The 18,118-nt window shown below is 37.0% G+C and overlaps 1 protein-coding gene across 9 annotated transcripts in view; it reads left to right on the plus strand.

Moving 5' to 3' along the window:
* DYSF (dysferlin) overlaps nucleotides 1–18,118 on the plus strand; it is a 780,712-nt gene that overhangs the window by 291,673 nt on the left and 470,921 nt on the right. For all 9 annotated transcript variants that reach the window (XM_053704344.1, XM_053704350.1, XM_053704349.1 and 6 more), the window contains 4 exons: nucleotides 4,708–4,770; nucleotides 9,073–9,123; nucleotides 10,112–10,142; nucleotides 15,602–15,717. In XM_053704344.1, coding sequence (XP_053560319.1) covers nucleotides 4,708–4,770; nucleotides 9,073–9,123; nucleotides 10,112–10,142; nucleotides 15,602–15,717 — 261 coding nt within the window. The remainder of the gene's footprint in view (nucleotides 1–4,707; nucleotides 4,771–9,072; nucleotides 9,124–10,111; nucleotides 10,143–15,601; nucleotides 15,718–18,118) is intronic.

Here is an 18,118-nt window from a genome sequence, read left to right on the forward strand (position 1 = left end):
GCTCGTTACATGTGGGTTTGTACCGCTTGGGCCTCCTGATTGGCTATGACTTAAGGAAGGTGGGTATTTAAAGGTGGAGGGTAGCAGTATGTGTTATGTCCGTCCTGGCTTATGTTTACCATTGACAAAAGCCCATGTGAGGGCTGAAACTTTGGTTATTTACACATTAAACGGATTATAAATTCCTGCTGTGCCTGCTGTGTGAAGTTTTTTGCTGGATACAGAACCCATCCGTTTGGATCCTTCACCACTTGCTACTTTTGTTTATTTAGCAGTGCACCAGGTGATTGCTGTTGTGAAGAGTGCCGTTTCCACTACGCTCCTTGTCTATAGTATATATATATATATATATATATATATATATATATATATATATATATATATATATATATATATATATATATATATGTCTATGTGTATGCTTATATATATATGTATGTATGTATGTATTTGCTTATATATGTATATAATATAATATATATATATAATTGTAGCCCTTTCCACTCAAATACATTTAAACATGAAAAATAATTTTTATTAAATGTAATATTTTACATTGTTTTTTTACTGTGTATTTAATGTGAATAGTTTACATTCCAATGTTTTTCACATAGTAGAAAATGTTCTTTGTATTTTTAAATATATATATTCCTATATATCTGTATATAGCTATAGCTCTATACAGTTGTAATCAAAATGATTCAACCTGCATTGCTAATCAGGTTTATTGTCAAAATGTACAGACTTTTAGTGGTTTGCAATGAACAAAGCAAACAAAAGCAATTGAAATAGCTCAACACAACGAATGCTTCAAGTGGTTTCCCCAAATTCAACTGAAAATGCAACCTTTAATGAATTCTGCAGTCTCAAAATTGTTCAAGCCCCTGAATAGAATCCCTCACAACAGCACAAATATGCAAAACAGGTGTTGTCTCAAGTGCACCTGATGCATCCAATCAAGGGCTTCATTAATTGCACCAGGTGTGCTTGAGCTAGAACACATGAAATACCTGAACTGGCTAGGGGTTTGTTTAGTGCCACGTTTGCCTGCATGTTAGAAATATAGCTAAGTCAAAAGAATAGTCCAAAAAGTTACAAGGGACACTCAATCAAAATTAAACTTCATGAATCAGATAGAGCATACAATTTTAAACAACTTTCCAATTTACTTCCATTAACAAAATGTGCACAGTCTTTTTTATATTTAAACTTTTTGAGTCACCAGCTCATACTGAGCATGTGCAAGAATTCACAGAATAAGCGTATATGCATTTGTAAATGGCTTATTGCTGTCACATGGTACGCATATGCATTTGTGATTGGCTGATAGATGTCACTTGGTACTGGGGGGAGTGGAAATTGACATAACTTTTAAAATTGTCAGAAAAAAATCTACTACTCATTTGAAGTTCAGACTAAGTGCTATTGCATTGTCTTGTTATCTTGCATTTGTTGATTATGCAAATTTACTGAGTTGACTGGTCCTTTAAGAGTAGAGATCATCACCCTTCCCAAACAAGCAACAGGATACAAAAGATAGTAAAGGTAATGAATGTTAGGATACAAAAAGATAGTGAAGGTAATGAATGTTAGGATACAAAAAGATAGTAAAGGTAATGAATGTTAGGATACAAAAAGATAGTAAAGGTAATGAATGTTAGGATACAAAAAGATAGTGAAGGTAATGAATGTTAGGATACAAAAAGATAGTAAAGGTAATGAATGTTAGGATACAAAAAGATAGTAAAGGTAATGAATGTTAGGATACAAAAAGATAGTGAAGGTAATGAATGTTAGGATACAAAAAGATAGTGAAGGTAATGAATGTTAGGATACAAAAAGATAGTAAAGGTAATGAATGTTAGGATACAAAAAGATAGTAAAGGTAATGAATGTTAGGATACAAAAAGATAGTAAAGGTAATGAATGTTAGGATACAAAAAGATAGTAAAGGTAATGAATGTTAGGATACAAAAAGATAGTAAAGGTAATGAATGTTAGGATACAAAAAGATAGTGAAGGTAATGAATGTTAGGATACAAAAAGATAGTGAAGGTAATGAATGTTAGGATACAAAAAGATAGTGAAGGTAATGAATGTTAGGATACAAAAAGATAGTGAAGGTAATGAATGTTAGGATACAAAAAGATAGTAAAGGTAATGAATGTTAGGATACAAAAAGATAGTGAAGGTAATGAATGTTAGGATACAAAAAGATAGTAAAGGTAATGAATGTTAGGATACAAAAAGATAGTAAAGGTAATGAATGTTAGGATACAAAAAGATAGTGAAGGTAATGAATGTTAGGATACAAAAAGATAGTGAAGGTAATGAATGTTAGGATACAAAAAGATAGTGAAGGTAATGAATGTTAGGATACAAAAAGATAGTGAAGGTAATGAATGTTAGGATACAAAAAGATAGTAAAGGTAATGAATGTTAGGATACAAAAAGATAGTGAAGGTAATGAATGTTAGGATACAAAAAGATAGTGAAGGTAATGAATGTTAGGATACAAAAAGATAGTGAAGGTAATGAATGTTAGGATACAAAAAGATAGTGAAGGTAATGAATGTTAGGATACAAAAAGATAGTAAAGGTAATGAATGTTAGGATACAAAAAGATAGTGAAGGTAATGAATGTTAGGATACAAAAAGATAGTGAAGGTAATGAATGTTAGGATACAAAAAGATAGTAAAGGTAATGAATGTTAGGATACAAAAAGATAGTAAAGGTAATGAATGTTAGGATACAAAAAAGTAGTGAAGGTAATGAATGTTCCTAGAGACATCGTTGGAAGCATAGTTCACAAGTTCAAAGTTAAATGAACAGTGGTTACACTACCTGGACGGGGCAGAAAAAGGAAGCTATCAAAGGCTGCAACCAGATCTCTGAGAAGGTAGGTTGAGAAAGATCCTTGTGTGACTACAAAACACCTGCAGCAAGACTTGGTGGCAAGAGGCACTGAGGTTTTAGTTTGCAAAATAAGGCGTGTTCTAAACGCAGAAGGTTTCCACCACTACTGACCCAAAAGCACAGTATGCTCAAAATCATATAAATAAGCTTTAGGATTCTGTTCTGTGGAGCGATGAAACAAAACTGGAACTTTTCGGCCCGATGGATCAGAGGTATGTCTGGAGGAAGAAGAATGAAGCATACACTGATAAGAACACTCGGCCTACAGTTACGCATGGTGGTGGCTCGGTGATGCTCTGGCACTGGAAACCTGCAGCGTGTGGAAGGCAAGATGGATTCATTGAAGTATCAGGAAATCCTAGGAGAAAATGTCATGCCGTCTGTGAGGAAGCTGAAGTGTCATTGGACCTTCCAAAAGGACAATGATCCCAAGCAAAACTCAAATTCCAACAAGGCTTGGTTGCAGAATAAGTCCTGGAAGATTCTACAGTGGCCATCACAGTCACCTGACTTGAACCCTATAGAAAATCTCTGGTAGGATTTGCAGAAGGCGATTGCAGCACGCAAACCAAATAATATTACTGAACTGGAGGCCATTACTCATGAGGAATGGGCTAAGATTCCTCAGGAACGCTGCCAGAAGCTGGTGTCTGGCTATGCATCTCGTTTGCAACAGATCATAACAGAAAAAGGGTGCTCTATACTAAAGATGCTCGTCATGAAGGGGTTGAATACTTTTGAGACTGCAGAATTCATTCAAAGTTTTTTAATTGAATTTAGGGAACTATTTGAAGCATTCGTTGTGTTGAGCTATTTCAATTGTTTTTGTTTGATTTGTTTATTGCAAACAGCTGAAAGTCTGTAAATATTTACAATAAACCTGATTTGCAATGGGGGTTGAATAATTTTGATTACAACTGTATATATTTTCATATAGGTAAATATATAAATATTGCAAAAATAATAAATAAATATATATAGATATATGTAGTTAAAAATAAAAAATAACTTTTTCTTCTATGTGAAGAGCATTGGAATGTAAAATATTCATAACTACCTTATTATTATTAATTTTTTTTATAACACACTCCATTGTATATTGAGAGTAGAAGTTAAAGAGATATGAAACCCAAACGTTTTCTTTCATGATTCAGATAGAGCATGCAATTTTAAACAGCTTTCTAATTTGTGTGTTTTAGCATTTTGTCTGAATCACAAAAGAACATTTTTGGGTTTCATATCCCTTTAATGCGGTTTGCAATATCTGAAGTTGAGCAGTTTGTACGCATCGAGTTTCAGGGATAGAATGTATAGAGCAAAAAAATGATAAAGCGCACCACTTGTAATCAAACACATTGGGGCCAATTTACCAATGTCTGTCCGACATGATACGCTGTAGCGAATCATGTCCGACATACATAGCAAACGCTTTTGTCATTTATCATTGCACAAGCAGTTCACCAGAACTGCTTGTGCAATGCCACCCCCTTCAGATTTGCGAACAATCGGCCGCTAGCAGGGGGTGTCAATCAGCTCAATAATATAGGTTTGGCGGATTGAAGACCGCAGCCTCAGAGGCAGCAGACAAGTTATGGAGCAGCGGTCTTTAGACCACTGCTGTATAACTGCTGTTTCCGGCGAGCCTGACTACCCCATTGTGTATTATATGAGAGAAATAAGCTTATTATTAGATTGTTCTTAATGTTTTTTTTCTTTTTCCCACGAGGGCCAATGTACTGTTGATATTTTATAGCGTTGACTGTAACATTATATCCTTTTTTTCTTGTCAGACATTTTTCTTCAATTTCTTTGAATCTCCAGCAGACCTTTTTGACGAGCCCGTGTTTATAACAGTGAGTATTCACCAAACAACAAACATGAGATTTATCGAAGTTTACAGAACATTTATTGCAACTAAACAAGTATGTCGCAGTCTTTACTGATCAATTCAGACAACACAGCCTCATTGTCTAAATAGATACACAGAACTAGCCCAGTGTCACAATCTCATAAAGGATATTTGTAATATATGGACTAAAGTTAATAATCTCAGTTCTTTCTTTAGAATTCAGCTGAATTTGTAAATATAAAGGTGCGTAAAGACAATAATAAAATGCTATGATAATACTGTGCACACAGACCTATGTGTTTAACCCACACAATGAACTTAAACACATAGTTAAAGTCACGTCTTTATTGGCAGTGATGTTTCACTCAGAAGCTGAACATGGCAAGAGATTATCTGCTATGCGCATATGCTTCCCTAATTGGCTCAGTGGCAATGTTCAGCTTTGAGCGATTAGTACGAGAGCTTAGATACAAGGTATGCAATATTGAAATGCTCTAGTATTAAAGCCTTTTTATTATTGCGCTTTATAGCCCTTTTACAAATGTGTACATTTGTTTTGTAAACCTCTAATCTGAGATTCCCTTCTGTCCCTTTTTGTCCTTTGGTAAAATTATTTACTTCAGAAATAGGTCACTTTTCTAATCACATAAGTGAATACTAAGGAGCACTCACTAGGGGCCCGGTGATTTAAAGTTCACCACTAAAAACATGAAGAACCACCAATTGGTCAGTTTAGTGCAATTATCAAAGAAAATAGTCTGTCCCTGCGAGTGGCGCAATGTCTCCCATAGAAATAATGAGATCTCTCCGCTATGTAAGAGTTTGCATTGGAGGACGGAGTATACAGGCAGAACCCAGCGTATGTTTAAACTTTAATATTACACCTAAAACTAATCAAATTACTCTGTTTTCAGTGCAATTTACCTTAAAGGGACAGTCTACACCAAAAATGTTATTGTTTAAAAAGATAGATAATTCCTTTATTTACCATTCCCCAGTTTTGCACAACCAACACATATTAATATACTTTTTACCTCTGTGATTACCTTGTATCTAAGCCTCTGCAGACTGCCTCCTTATCTCAGATCTTTTGACAGACTTGCAATTCATGCAATTAGTGCTGACTCTTAAATAACTCCACATGCATGTACACAATGTTATTTATATTAAACACTTGAACTAACGCCCTCTAGCTGTGAAAAACTGTTAAACGCATTCAGATAAGAGGTGGCCTTAAAAATTAGCATATGAGCCTACCTAGGTTTAGCTTTCAACTAAGAATATCAAGAGAACAAAGCAAATTTGATGATAAAAGTAAATTAGAAAGTTGTTTAAAATTACATAGAAGCAAAAAATACTATCTCTAGTAGAACCCACAGTGTGCCTGGTCGGTAGGAAATGTCAAGCTCTATGAGCCAAAACTTTATGCTACCGGACTCACCCGCTCCTAGGTCCTGTCAGATGCTCCACCGAGTGGAGTCTGTTGCCTCCCCTCACTCACTGCTGTGTCCGTCCGGTCCTGGGGTGTGGGATCCTAGAGCCTGCCAACTTGTTCTCCGGGTAAGTGGAAGCCAACTTAGCACAATTCAAAACTTTTTCTCTCCCGGTCCTGGCGTGAGGCTGCTGTACCCTAACAAACCCTCCTCAGACGTCATCCGGGGTGAGGGGGGCGTGGTCCACGTACACGTCCTCCGTGGACAGGAAAAAAGGAAGAGAGGAAGCTTGATTGAAGCTGAGGGGAGTTCCTGGTGCAGCAGACAAACAGGGAAAGTGAGGAGTAATCCCCTCAGGATGTGCTAACACGCTTGTAGGTCAGAGTAGCAAGACAAACAAAAAAGTGTAGCGGAGCACCAGTCCAATGTTGTATGATAAAAGTAATCTTTATTAATCTTCAGGATAAAACAGAAAAACGACAGGGTGCCATTCTCTTAATAGGAGTCAGCTCCTACAGCTGCTGACATGTTTCGGCTGTTGCCGTTATCAAAGCTGCTTGTCTGTGCAGGTGTAATCCTGCCCTTTTTTTTGTCACCGACCATTCGGAACAATTCCCGCAGGTCTGTGAAATTATCAAAAAACATTTTGATATGCTGAAGGCAGATGAGGATTTAGCCAATCTATCAGTGAAATCATGCCATTTCACTTACCGGCGAAGCAAAACCATAGGCAATATGGTGTCCCCCACCAGAATTCCTACCAACAAAAACCAAGAGTCTTCCTGGCTGACCCAGAAAGGCATGTTTAAATGTCATTTCAGAGATTGTGTGGCTTGTGAAAAGGTGGAGACGGGGAGCACTTTTTGCTCCACAGTAACAGGACAGGTATTTACGAAGAACATGTGTCTTAACTGTAGGTCGACATATACCATCTACCTGGCCACTTGCACATCATGTGCAAAACAATATGTAGGTCTCACGACCAGAGAGGTCAGGTCAAGAATTAGAGAGCATCTCTCTAATATCAGGACAGGCACAGCCATTACCCCCCTTATCCAACATTTTACCAATATACATGGTAAAACTTCTGATACTTTTCGCTGAACTTGCATTGAAAAAATCACCAAATCGCCAAGAGGGGGGGGGGGGGGACAGGGACAAAATTTTGTCCAAACGTGAGATCTTTTGGATATTTAAGTTGCAAACAAGATACCCCTCAGGCCTCAATTCCATGTATGATTTAATCAACCATTGGGAGTGATGTGGACCTGAACCCCCTTTATACTTTCATATTAATTGAATTTCTGACTACCACAGAGGGACTCTTGATTCTTGTTTTCCTATTTTTATTATTTTTACTTTATTTATTTTTTTGCTCTCTAAGTTTTGTTTAAAACCTTAATTATTCATTAAAGTGACAGCCACGTTCTGCTCTGAAATACAAGGAGGGGGGAATAACTAGAAATAATAGGTTCCCTCCTGCACACCTTTGTCTCTGCCAACACTTTGAATAGACACACATATAGTGTTTCCATATTTTATTTCTAGGGACACATACACAATAAAATTACTTGTGAGTATGTGGAATCCCAATTTTTGAATAATCTCTAAGCTAATGGTGCTCATTTTTATATACCTATATGTTCAACATTGGGTGTTCTCTGCACTCTCCCAGCTTGCTATTACTACATTTTAGAATTTATTTAGAGATAGTTGTATATTGATACATTTACATAACCATATATTTAAGGTTTTCTATCACTAATTCTGCTTAGAGATATATGTACTCTTATGCAGCATTTTTTATTTGATTTGATTTGTTTTAGTCACTGGGCATTACTCTGTTATTATAACCTGAGGTAAGGAACTGGTTAATTTTCAAATGTGTGTTAAACCATTATCCAATAGGAGTCAGTGTTCATTTCTTTTAAAGGGCAGGATTACACCTGCACAGACAAGCAGCTTTGATAACGGCAACAGCCGAAACATGTCAGCAGCTGTAGGAGCTGACTCCTATTAAGAGAATGGCACCCTGTCGTTTTTCTGTTTTATCCTGAAGATTAATAAAGATTACTTTTATCATACAACATTGGACTGGTGCTCCGCTACACTTTTTTGTTTGTTTAAAATTGCATGCCATATCTGAATTATGAAAGTTTAATTTGGACTTTACTATCCCTTTAAATATGCTGTTATTTTCGTATGCATAGATTTTCCCTTCAACGTTATTAGTGTTTTGCGTATTTTGATAAAAGCTTGCCACCTTTTAACTGGTGAGAAAAAACAGTGAGCTCTGTAGGGTGAAAATTTGAGAGATTAATTCTATACAACCATGGAACGCCCATGTACAGCCCATTTTATGATAAAAAACAATTACAGTTTGTATTTTGTACTTCTAAGTACGAATTTCTATGCGTTTGTTGCACTTAAATTATGATTTACACTGTGTATATTTAATACGATTTATTCCTGTATAATTTGCATTACATTTTTTACGTTTTTGATAAAATATGATTTTTGGTGAACAATTTTGTTACGATATTTGATGCACCTTAACAATACAAATTTTTCACTGTGTATTTTTGTGTAAATGGTTCAAATATTCCTTTTGTATGATTTTTGAAATTACAATTTTCATTGTGCACTTTTGTAATGTCAGCATCTCCTCCCCATAAAAAAATGCAGTATACACCCCTTAGTGAAACACCTTGTTTTCAGTTTAAAAATTGGTTTAATAGTACTGGCAGCATTCATATAGAATCTCACCAGCCCAGAGAGCTTTAGATTATCGGCTTTAGATCAGAATCACTTTCAGATCAGGAATGTCTTATACAAAGTTTTTTATAAAGATTTTTTTTCTTCCTGCTTTTTAGGTTTTTGATTCTCGCTCTCTTCGAGCTGATTCTGTGATTGGAGAGTTTCGGGTGAGCATTTCTTTGTGTTTTTTTTAGCTTAAATTTCAGTAAATTTGTGTGATGTGTAAAATGAGTCCCTTATAAATAAGGGTAAATGGTATATTGTGTCAGATAAAGAAGGTTTTATTACATTTTCAATAAATGGACATTCGCATAAAATACGCATAAAATACAAGGAAATTATCTAGGGTACCTCTGCTATAGCAGGAAATGAGATAGTATTGTGCCGGCAATACAAGTTCAAAGAATAGTCCTAGTAGCAATAGTCCTAGTAACGCAAGAAAAGTTCATGGAGAAAAGTTGATATACCAAAAATCCATAGACAACAAAATTCAGTGGAGATAGGTCCAAAAAGTTTCTCTCTAAATGGGTACCTAAATAAAAAAAAAAAACAACAAAACACAGAATAGTGCAAACCTGTAGGTATATACATATAATACTGGGGATAAAAGTACTCACCGGATGGTTCAAACAGCCTACGCATTTCGACCTATGACAAGTAGGCTGTTTGAACCATCCGGTGAGTACTTTCATCCCCAGCATTATATGTATATACCTACATGGTTGCACTATTTTGTGTTTTGTTGCTTTTTCCCCTTTAGGTACCTATTTAGAGAGAAGATTTTTTGGACCTATCTCCACTGAATTTTATCATCTATGGATTTTTGGGATATCAACTTTTGTCCATGCCGGCACATTACTATCTCATTTCCTTGTTTACCAGAGGTACCCTAGATCGTTTCCTTGTATTTTATACGTGTTTTATGCAAATGTCCATGTATTAGTAATAAACCTTCTTTATCTGACACAATATACCATTTACCCTTATTTATAAGGGACTCCCCTTATAACTGTATCTTTTTTACACTCCGTTTGGCACAGGAGTGTTTTAGGGGTGTGCTGGACTATTAGCAGGCTTTGAATCCTGGTACATTTCCCTTGCTTCACTTGATGTGTAAAATGAAGTTGCCTTTACTATTGTACTTTATTTTTTCAGATGGATGTTGGGATGATTTACGGAGAATCAAGTAAGTAACAATCTTAAAAATGTGTAATTTTCTGTTCAATGATGCATATTTTCTAATGTAGGATATGTCTAATCAGCCAGAGAAGCATCAATACGCGACTTATTAAATAGAAGATTATATAATAATAGAGATATTAGCAAACTGACCATTTCATGCTTAAAGGGATATTCCAGTAAAAAAATTAAATGCACTTAGTTGAAATGCATCTTTGAATAAAAACATATGTGGAATATACATGTATTGTCAATGCAGCTGCTCAGAGTACCAGTGGGGCTTGTGACATGTAAGCAATTAACAAATGTAGTTATTACCAGATGGTACAATCACCTTAGACACTTTGAGCAAGTGCTGTGTTTAAAATGCTGGTGCATGGAGCATACTTTAATACACCTTTGAAACAGCTATAGCTTTTCGGCTAGATTAGGAGTTGTGCATTAGGGTAAAAAAGCAGCGTTAACAGGTCCTAATGCTGTTTTTTTACGCCCGCTGGTATTACGTGTCTTGCAGGTTTAGGGGCACTGCACACTTCTTTGGCCTTACCGCAAAACGATTTACGTAAACTTCGTAAAGTATTTTTTCTATGGGACTTCCACAGCGCCGGAATTATGAGTCTGTCCTGGGAGGCCAAAAAGTGAGCGGTACACCCTCTACCTCCAAAATCCCTAACGCATTTAAAAGTCAGTAGTTAAGAGTTTTATGGTACAGCGCCGTAGCATAAAACTCAATATAACTAAAGTGCTAAAAAGTACACTAACACCCATAAACTACCTATTAACCCTTAAACCGAGGCCCTCCCTCTTCGCAAACACTAAAATAACATTTTTAACCCCTAATCTGCCGCTCCGGACACCGCCGCCACCTACATTATATTTATTAACCCCTAATCTGCTGCCCCCAACATCGCTGACACCTACATTATATTTATTAACCCCTAATCTGCTGCCCCCAATGTCGCCGCCACCTACCTACACTTATTAACCCCTAATCTGCCTCCCCCAACGTCGCTGCCACTATAATAAACATATTAACCCCTAAACCGCCGCACTCCCGCCTCGCAAACATTAGTTAAATATTATTAACCCCTAATCTGCCGTCCCTAACATCGCCACCACCTACCTACATTTATTAACCCCTAATCTGCCTCCCCTAAAGTCGCCGCCACTATACTAAATGTATTAACCCCTAAACCTAAGTCTAACCCTAACCCTAACACCCCTAACTTAAATATAATTAAAATAAATCAAAATAAAAATTCCTATCATTAACTAAATTATTCCTATTTAAAACTAAATACTTACCTATAAAATAAACCCTAAGCTAGCTACAATATAACTAATAGTTACATTGTAGCTATCTTAGGGTTTATTTTTAGTTTACAGGCAAGTTTCTATTTATTTTAACTAGGTAGAATAGGTATTAAATAGTTATTAACTATTTGCTAAGTACCTAGCTAAAATAAATACAAAAGTACCTGTAAAATAAAACCTTACCTAAGTTACAATAACACCTAACACTACACTATAATTAGCTAAAGTACAAAAAAAAAAACCCCACTAAACTACAGAAAATAATAAACAAATTACAAGATATTTAAACGAATTACCTAATAGGGCTAATAGCCCTATCAAAATAAAAAAGCCCCCCCAAATTAAAAAAAAACCCTAGCATAAACTAAACTACCAATAGCCCTTAAAAGGGCCTTTTGCGGGGCATTGCCCCAAAGTAATCAGCTCTTTTAACTGTAAAAAAAAATACAAACAACCCCCCCAACAGTAAAACCCACCACCCACACAACCAACCCCCCAAATAAAATACTATCTAAAAACCCTTAGCTCCCCATTGCCCTGAAAAGCGCATTTGGATGGGCATTGCCCTTAAAAGGGCAGTTAGCTCTTTTGCGGCCCAAACCCAAACCTAAAAATAAAACCCACCCAATACACCCTTAAAAAAACCTAACACTAAACCCCTGAAGATCGACTTACAGTTCTGAAGACTGGACATCCATCCTCAAGGAAGTGGCAGAAGTCTTCATACAGCCAGGCCGAAGTCCTCAACGAAGCTGGGAGAAGTATTCATCCAAGCCGGGCGAAGTGGTTTTCCAGACGGGCAGAAGTCTTCATCCAGACGGCATCTTCTATCTTCATCCATCCGGAGCGGGTCCATCTTCAAGACATCCGACCGAAGCATCCTCTTCATCCGACGACTACCCGACGAATGAAGGTTCCTTTAAGTGACGTCATCCAAGATGGCGTCCCTTAGATTCTGATTAGCTGATAGAATTCTATCAGCCAATCGTAATTAAAGTAGAAAAAATCCTATTGGCTGATCCAATCAGCCAATAGGATTGAAGTTCAATCCTATTGGCTGATCCAATCAGCCAATAGGATTGAGCTTATACTCTATTGGCTGATTGGAACAGCCAATAGAATTCAAACTCAATCCTATTGGCTGATTGCATCAGCCAATAGGATTTTTTCTACCTTAATTCCGATTGGCTGATAGAATTCTATCAGCCAATCGGAATTGAAGGGACGCCATCTTGGATGACATCACTTAAAGGTACCTTCATTCAGTAAGAAGACTCCGGATGAAGAGGATGCTCCGCATCGGATGTCTTGAAGATGACCCGCTCCACGTCGGATGGACTTGGATGAAGACTTCTCCCGGATTCGTTGACGACATTGGCCCGGTTGGATGAAGACTTCTGCCGCTTCCTTGAGGATGGATGTTAGGTCTTCTGAACTGTAAGTCGATCTTCAGGGGGTTAGTGTTAGGTTTTTTTAAGGGTGTATTGGGTGGGTTTTATTTTTAGGTTATGGTTTGGGCCGCAAAAGAGCTAACTGCCCTTTAAAGGGCAATGCCCATCTAAATGCCCTTTTCAGGGCAATGGGGAGCTTAGGTTTTTTAGATAGTATTTTATTTGGGGTGTTGGTTGTGTGGGTGGTGGGTTTTACGCTTGGGGGGTTGTTTGTATTTTTTCTTACAGGTTAAAGAGCTGATTACTTTGGGGCAATGCCCCGCAAAAGGCCCTTTTAAGGACTATTGGTAGTTTAGTTTAGGCTAGGTTTTTTTTATTTTGGGGCGGCTTTTTTTATTTTGATACGGCTATTAGATTAGCTGTAATTAGTTTAAATATCTAGTAATTTTTTTATTATTTTCTGTAATTTAGTGTTGTTTTTTTTGTACTTTAGCAAATTTAATTTAATTTATTTAATTGTTAATTTAGTTAATTTATTTAATTATAGTGTAGTGTTAGATGTTATTGTAACTTAGGTTAGGTTTTATTTTACAGGTACTTTTGTATTTATTTTAGCTAGGTAGTTATTAAATAGTTAATAACTATTTAATACCTATTCTACCTAGTTAAAATAAATACAAACTTGCCTGTAAAATAAAAATAAACCCTAAGATAGCTACAATGTAACTATTAGTTATATTGTAGCTATCTTAGGGTTTATTTTATAGGTATGTATTTAGTTTTAAATAGGAATAATTTAGTTAATGATAGGAATTTTTTGTTAGATTTATTTTAATTATATTTAAATTAGGGGGTGTTAGGGTTAGGGTTAAACTTAGGTTTAGGGGTTAATACATTTCGTATAGTGGGGACGGCAGATTAGGGGTTAATAAATGTAGGTAGGTGGCGGCGATGTTAGGGACAGCAGATTAGGGGTTAATAATATTTAACTAATGTTTGCGAGGCAGGAGTGCGGCGGTTTAGGGGTTAATATTTTTATTATAGTGGCGGCAACGTTGGGGGCAGCAGATTAGGGGTTAATAAATGTAGGTAGGTTGCGGCGACATTGGGGGCGTCAGATTAGGGGTTTATAAATATTATGTAGGTGTTGGCGATGTTGGGGGCAGCAGATTAGGGGTTCATAAGTATATTGTAGGTGGCGGCGGTGTCCGGAGCGGCAGATTAGGGGTTAATAAGTATAATGTAGGTGTCGGCAATGTTGGGGGCGGCAGATTAGGGGTTAACAAGTATAAGATTAGGGGCGTTTAGACTCGGGGTTCATGTTAGGGTGTTAGGTGTAGACATAACTTTTATTTCCCCATAGGAATCAATGGGGCTGCGTTACTGAGTTTTACGCTGCTTTTTTGTAGGTGTTAGACTTTTTCTCAGCCGGCTCTCCCCATTGATTCCTATGGGGAAATCGTGCATGAGTATGTACGACCAGCTCACTGCTGACTTAAGCAGCGCTGGTATTGGAGTGCTGTAAGGAGCAACATTTTGCTCAACGCTTACTTCTTGCCTTTTAACGCCGGGTTTGTAAAAACCTGTAATACCAGCGCTGCATGTAATTGAGCGGTGAGAGAAAACTGCTCGTTAGCACCGCACAGCTCAAAACGAAAATCTCGTAATCTAGCCATTTATTAGAAGCATTTTTGCTAATACATGTAAATTATAAATATACTTCTATTCATAATTAGAATGCATCCATGGGGATTTCAATTTTGTCTGGAATGTCCCTTTAAGTAGAAGAGCATAATAAATCAAGCAAACTGCACATCAAGAATACACAAAATTATGAATATAAACAGGAAATACTTTAAATATAACAAGCTATTTTAGTGTAGATTTGTGAGCAACAAGTTGAAGTAATTGTTAGCATGGAATCACTAAAAAGACTGAAGTAGATCATATTGTCTGTGAATAATTCAATAACAAATTAATTTGCTGCCTTTGTATTGGAGAGCAAGAAGCGTAATCACACATTGGTTCAACTGATAAGATTTGATTTTTATTTGTTAATGATGTTGTGTCATATTACATGCGTTTAATGTAAGCAAATATTGCCAGATCTCGGAGGAACCGTGCGATATTTGTAAAATTAAAATGTTTCACTAAAAGCTCTGTAGCTTGTTATATCTAGATAACAACACAACACACAACTGCAGTGGAAAACATGAATTAATTATTACTTATTTTGTACTACCGACATGTCAATTATATTTTATGCTTGAAGCCTCTAGTACCATTAAGAGGTTTTCTTTAATTAATATCCAATGTATTGGATATTACCTCTGTATATAATCTCCTAGTTAAAGGGTAACGCAAAATAACTGAACCGTAAAGAGAACATTGAAAATCTTTCTAGCATTTAAATGTACAAACTTTACGTTTACATAATGAAATTGCATGTCACAAATGAATGAAACATGAGCGCCCTCTGTTGGGGTTTTTATAAATAGCATTACGTGGCAGCTATTTTATTGCAATATTATCAGTATATATATATATATATATATATATATATATATATATATATATATATATATATATATATATATATATATATATATATATATATATATATATATGTGTGTGTGTGTGTATATATCTATATATATATATATACTGTATATATATATATATATATATATATGACACACTCACACAAACACATAATATTTGCTCAGTGGATTTATGAAATAAATGTAGATTATTTTTTTAGAACACGCATTTCTCAGAAAGTGGCTGCTTCTGTCAGATCCAGAGGATTATACAGCTGGGGCTAAAGGTTATTTAAAGGTTACAATGATCGTAATGGGCCCAGGAGACGAATGCCCGGTAAGTATCATCTGCACAAGCAGTTAAACTGCAGACAAGGGTCCTTCAGTCATTTTTTCCACGACAAGTAAAACCTTTAAATGGACATGAAAGCCAAACAGAAGCAGAGCAAACAATTTAAAATACTTCAGTTTCCTTTTGTATGACATTTACTTTGCTCTCTTGGTATCTTTTGTTGAAAAGCATACCTAGGTAGGCACAGGAGCCGCACTGCACTTCTGGGAGCTAGCTGCTGTATGGTGGCTAGGGACATAGGTCCCTTGTCATTTGCTAATTGGATTTGTTACAGTAGGTCTCAGTAGTGCACTGAAGCTCTGGGGCTGACTTTAAATGTGTATTTAACCCCTTTTAAAGGGTTAAACACATAATTATATGTAAGCAATTATGCAATAATAAAGTACTATAACACATTAGAACATTTTCTGTTTGAATTTTTATATCCCTTTAACCATTCACTGCAGTGCATCGGTGGCATATTTAGGTTTTGTGCTGCCCTAGGCACTCAAAATTCTTTCCCCCCCCCTCACCCCACCCCCCAGGTTTTAGGCCTTTATTTAGCTATAATATTTTTTGGTCAGGGTGTAAAAAAAATTGAACATTTTTTAAAGTCTTTTTAAGTAGATGTTCCCCAGGCCTTGCATTCACTCAGGTCGGGTTGGTTTAAACCTAAATTCATATACAGGGTGAGAAAATAACTAATCAGATACAAAGACGTTTGCTAGATAGATAGATAGATAGATAGATAGATAGATAGATAGGAGACAGTCAGTACTAAGTAACCATGTGAAATTAAATGACAAAATCCCTAGCAATTGCATGGCTCTAGGCGAAATCACAGTGTGGGGCCCCTACGTAGAACTAAAAATATTAAAACAAATAAAAAATAAATTAAAAAAAGCTACAATGCACCAAACCACACAAACAAACACACATATACATACACAAACATCCATACACAGATGCATAAACACACAGGTACATACATACACAGGTACACACACAGCTAGGTATTGCAAACACACACACACACACAGGGGTACACACACAGGTACATACACAGCTAGGTATTGCAAACACACACACACAGGGGTACACACACAGGTACACACACAGATACATACACAGCTAGGTATTGCAAACACACACACACAGGTACACACACAGCTAGGTATTGCAAACACACACACACACAGGGGTACACACACAGATACATACACAGGTACACACACAGCTAGGTATTGCAAACACACACACACAGGGGTACACACATAGGTACATACACAGGTACACACACAGCTAGGTATTGCAAACACACACACACAGGGGTACACACACAGGTACACACACAGATACATACAAACACACAGGTACATACATACACAGGTACACACACAGCTAGGTATTGCAAACACACACACACACACACAGGGGTACACACACAGGTACACACACAGATACATACACAGCTAGGTATTGCAAACACACACACACAGGGGTACACACACAGGTACACACACAGATACATACACAGCTAGGTATTGCAAACACACACACACACACACACACAGGTACACACACAGATACATACACAGCTAGGTATTGCAAACACACACACACAGGGGTACACACACAGGTACACACACAGATACATACACAGCTAGGTATTGCAAACACACACACACAGGTACACACACAGATACATACACAGCTAGGTATTGCAAACACACACACAGGGGTACACACACAGGTACACACACAGATACATACACAGCTAGGTATTGCAAACACACACACACAGGTACACACACAGCTAGGTATTGCAAACACACACACACACAGGGGTACACACACAGATACATACACAGGTACACACACAGCTAGGTATTGCAAACACACACACACAGGGGTACACACACAGGTACATACACAGGTACACACACAGCTAGGTATTGCAAACACACACACACAGGGGTACACACACAGGTACACACACAGATACATACAAACACACAGGTACATACATACACAGGTACACACACAGCTAGGTATTGCAAACACACACACACAGGGGTACACACACAGGTACACACACAGATACATACACAGCTAGGTATTGCAAACACACACACACACACACAGGGGTACACACACAGATACATACATACACAGGTACACACACAGGGGTACACACACACACAGGGGTACACACACAGGTACATACATACACAGGTACACACACAGCTAGGTATTGCAAACACACACACACACAGGGGTACACACACAGATACATACATACACAGGTACACACACAGATACATACAAACACACAACCCACCCTAATGACTGTCCTTTAAATGCCCACACCTACCTCAGATCTAACCCTATTGCACTTCAGCTCCTG

This window comes from Bombina bombina, chromosome 2 (assembly GCF_027579735.1).
Source record: "Bombina bombina isolate aBomBom1 chromosome 2, aBomBom1.pri, whole genome shotgun sequence".
In the NCBI taxonomy this organism is placed as follows: Eukaryota; Metazoa; Chordata; class Amphibia; order Anura; family Bombinatoridae; genus Bombina; species Bombina bombina.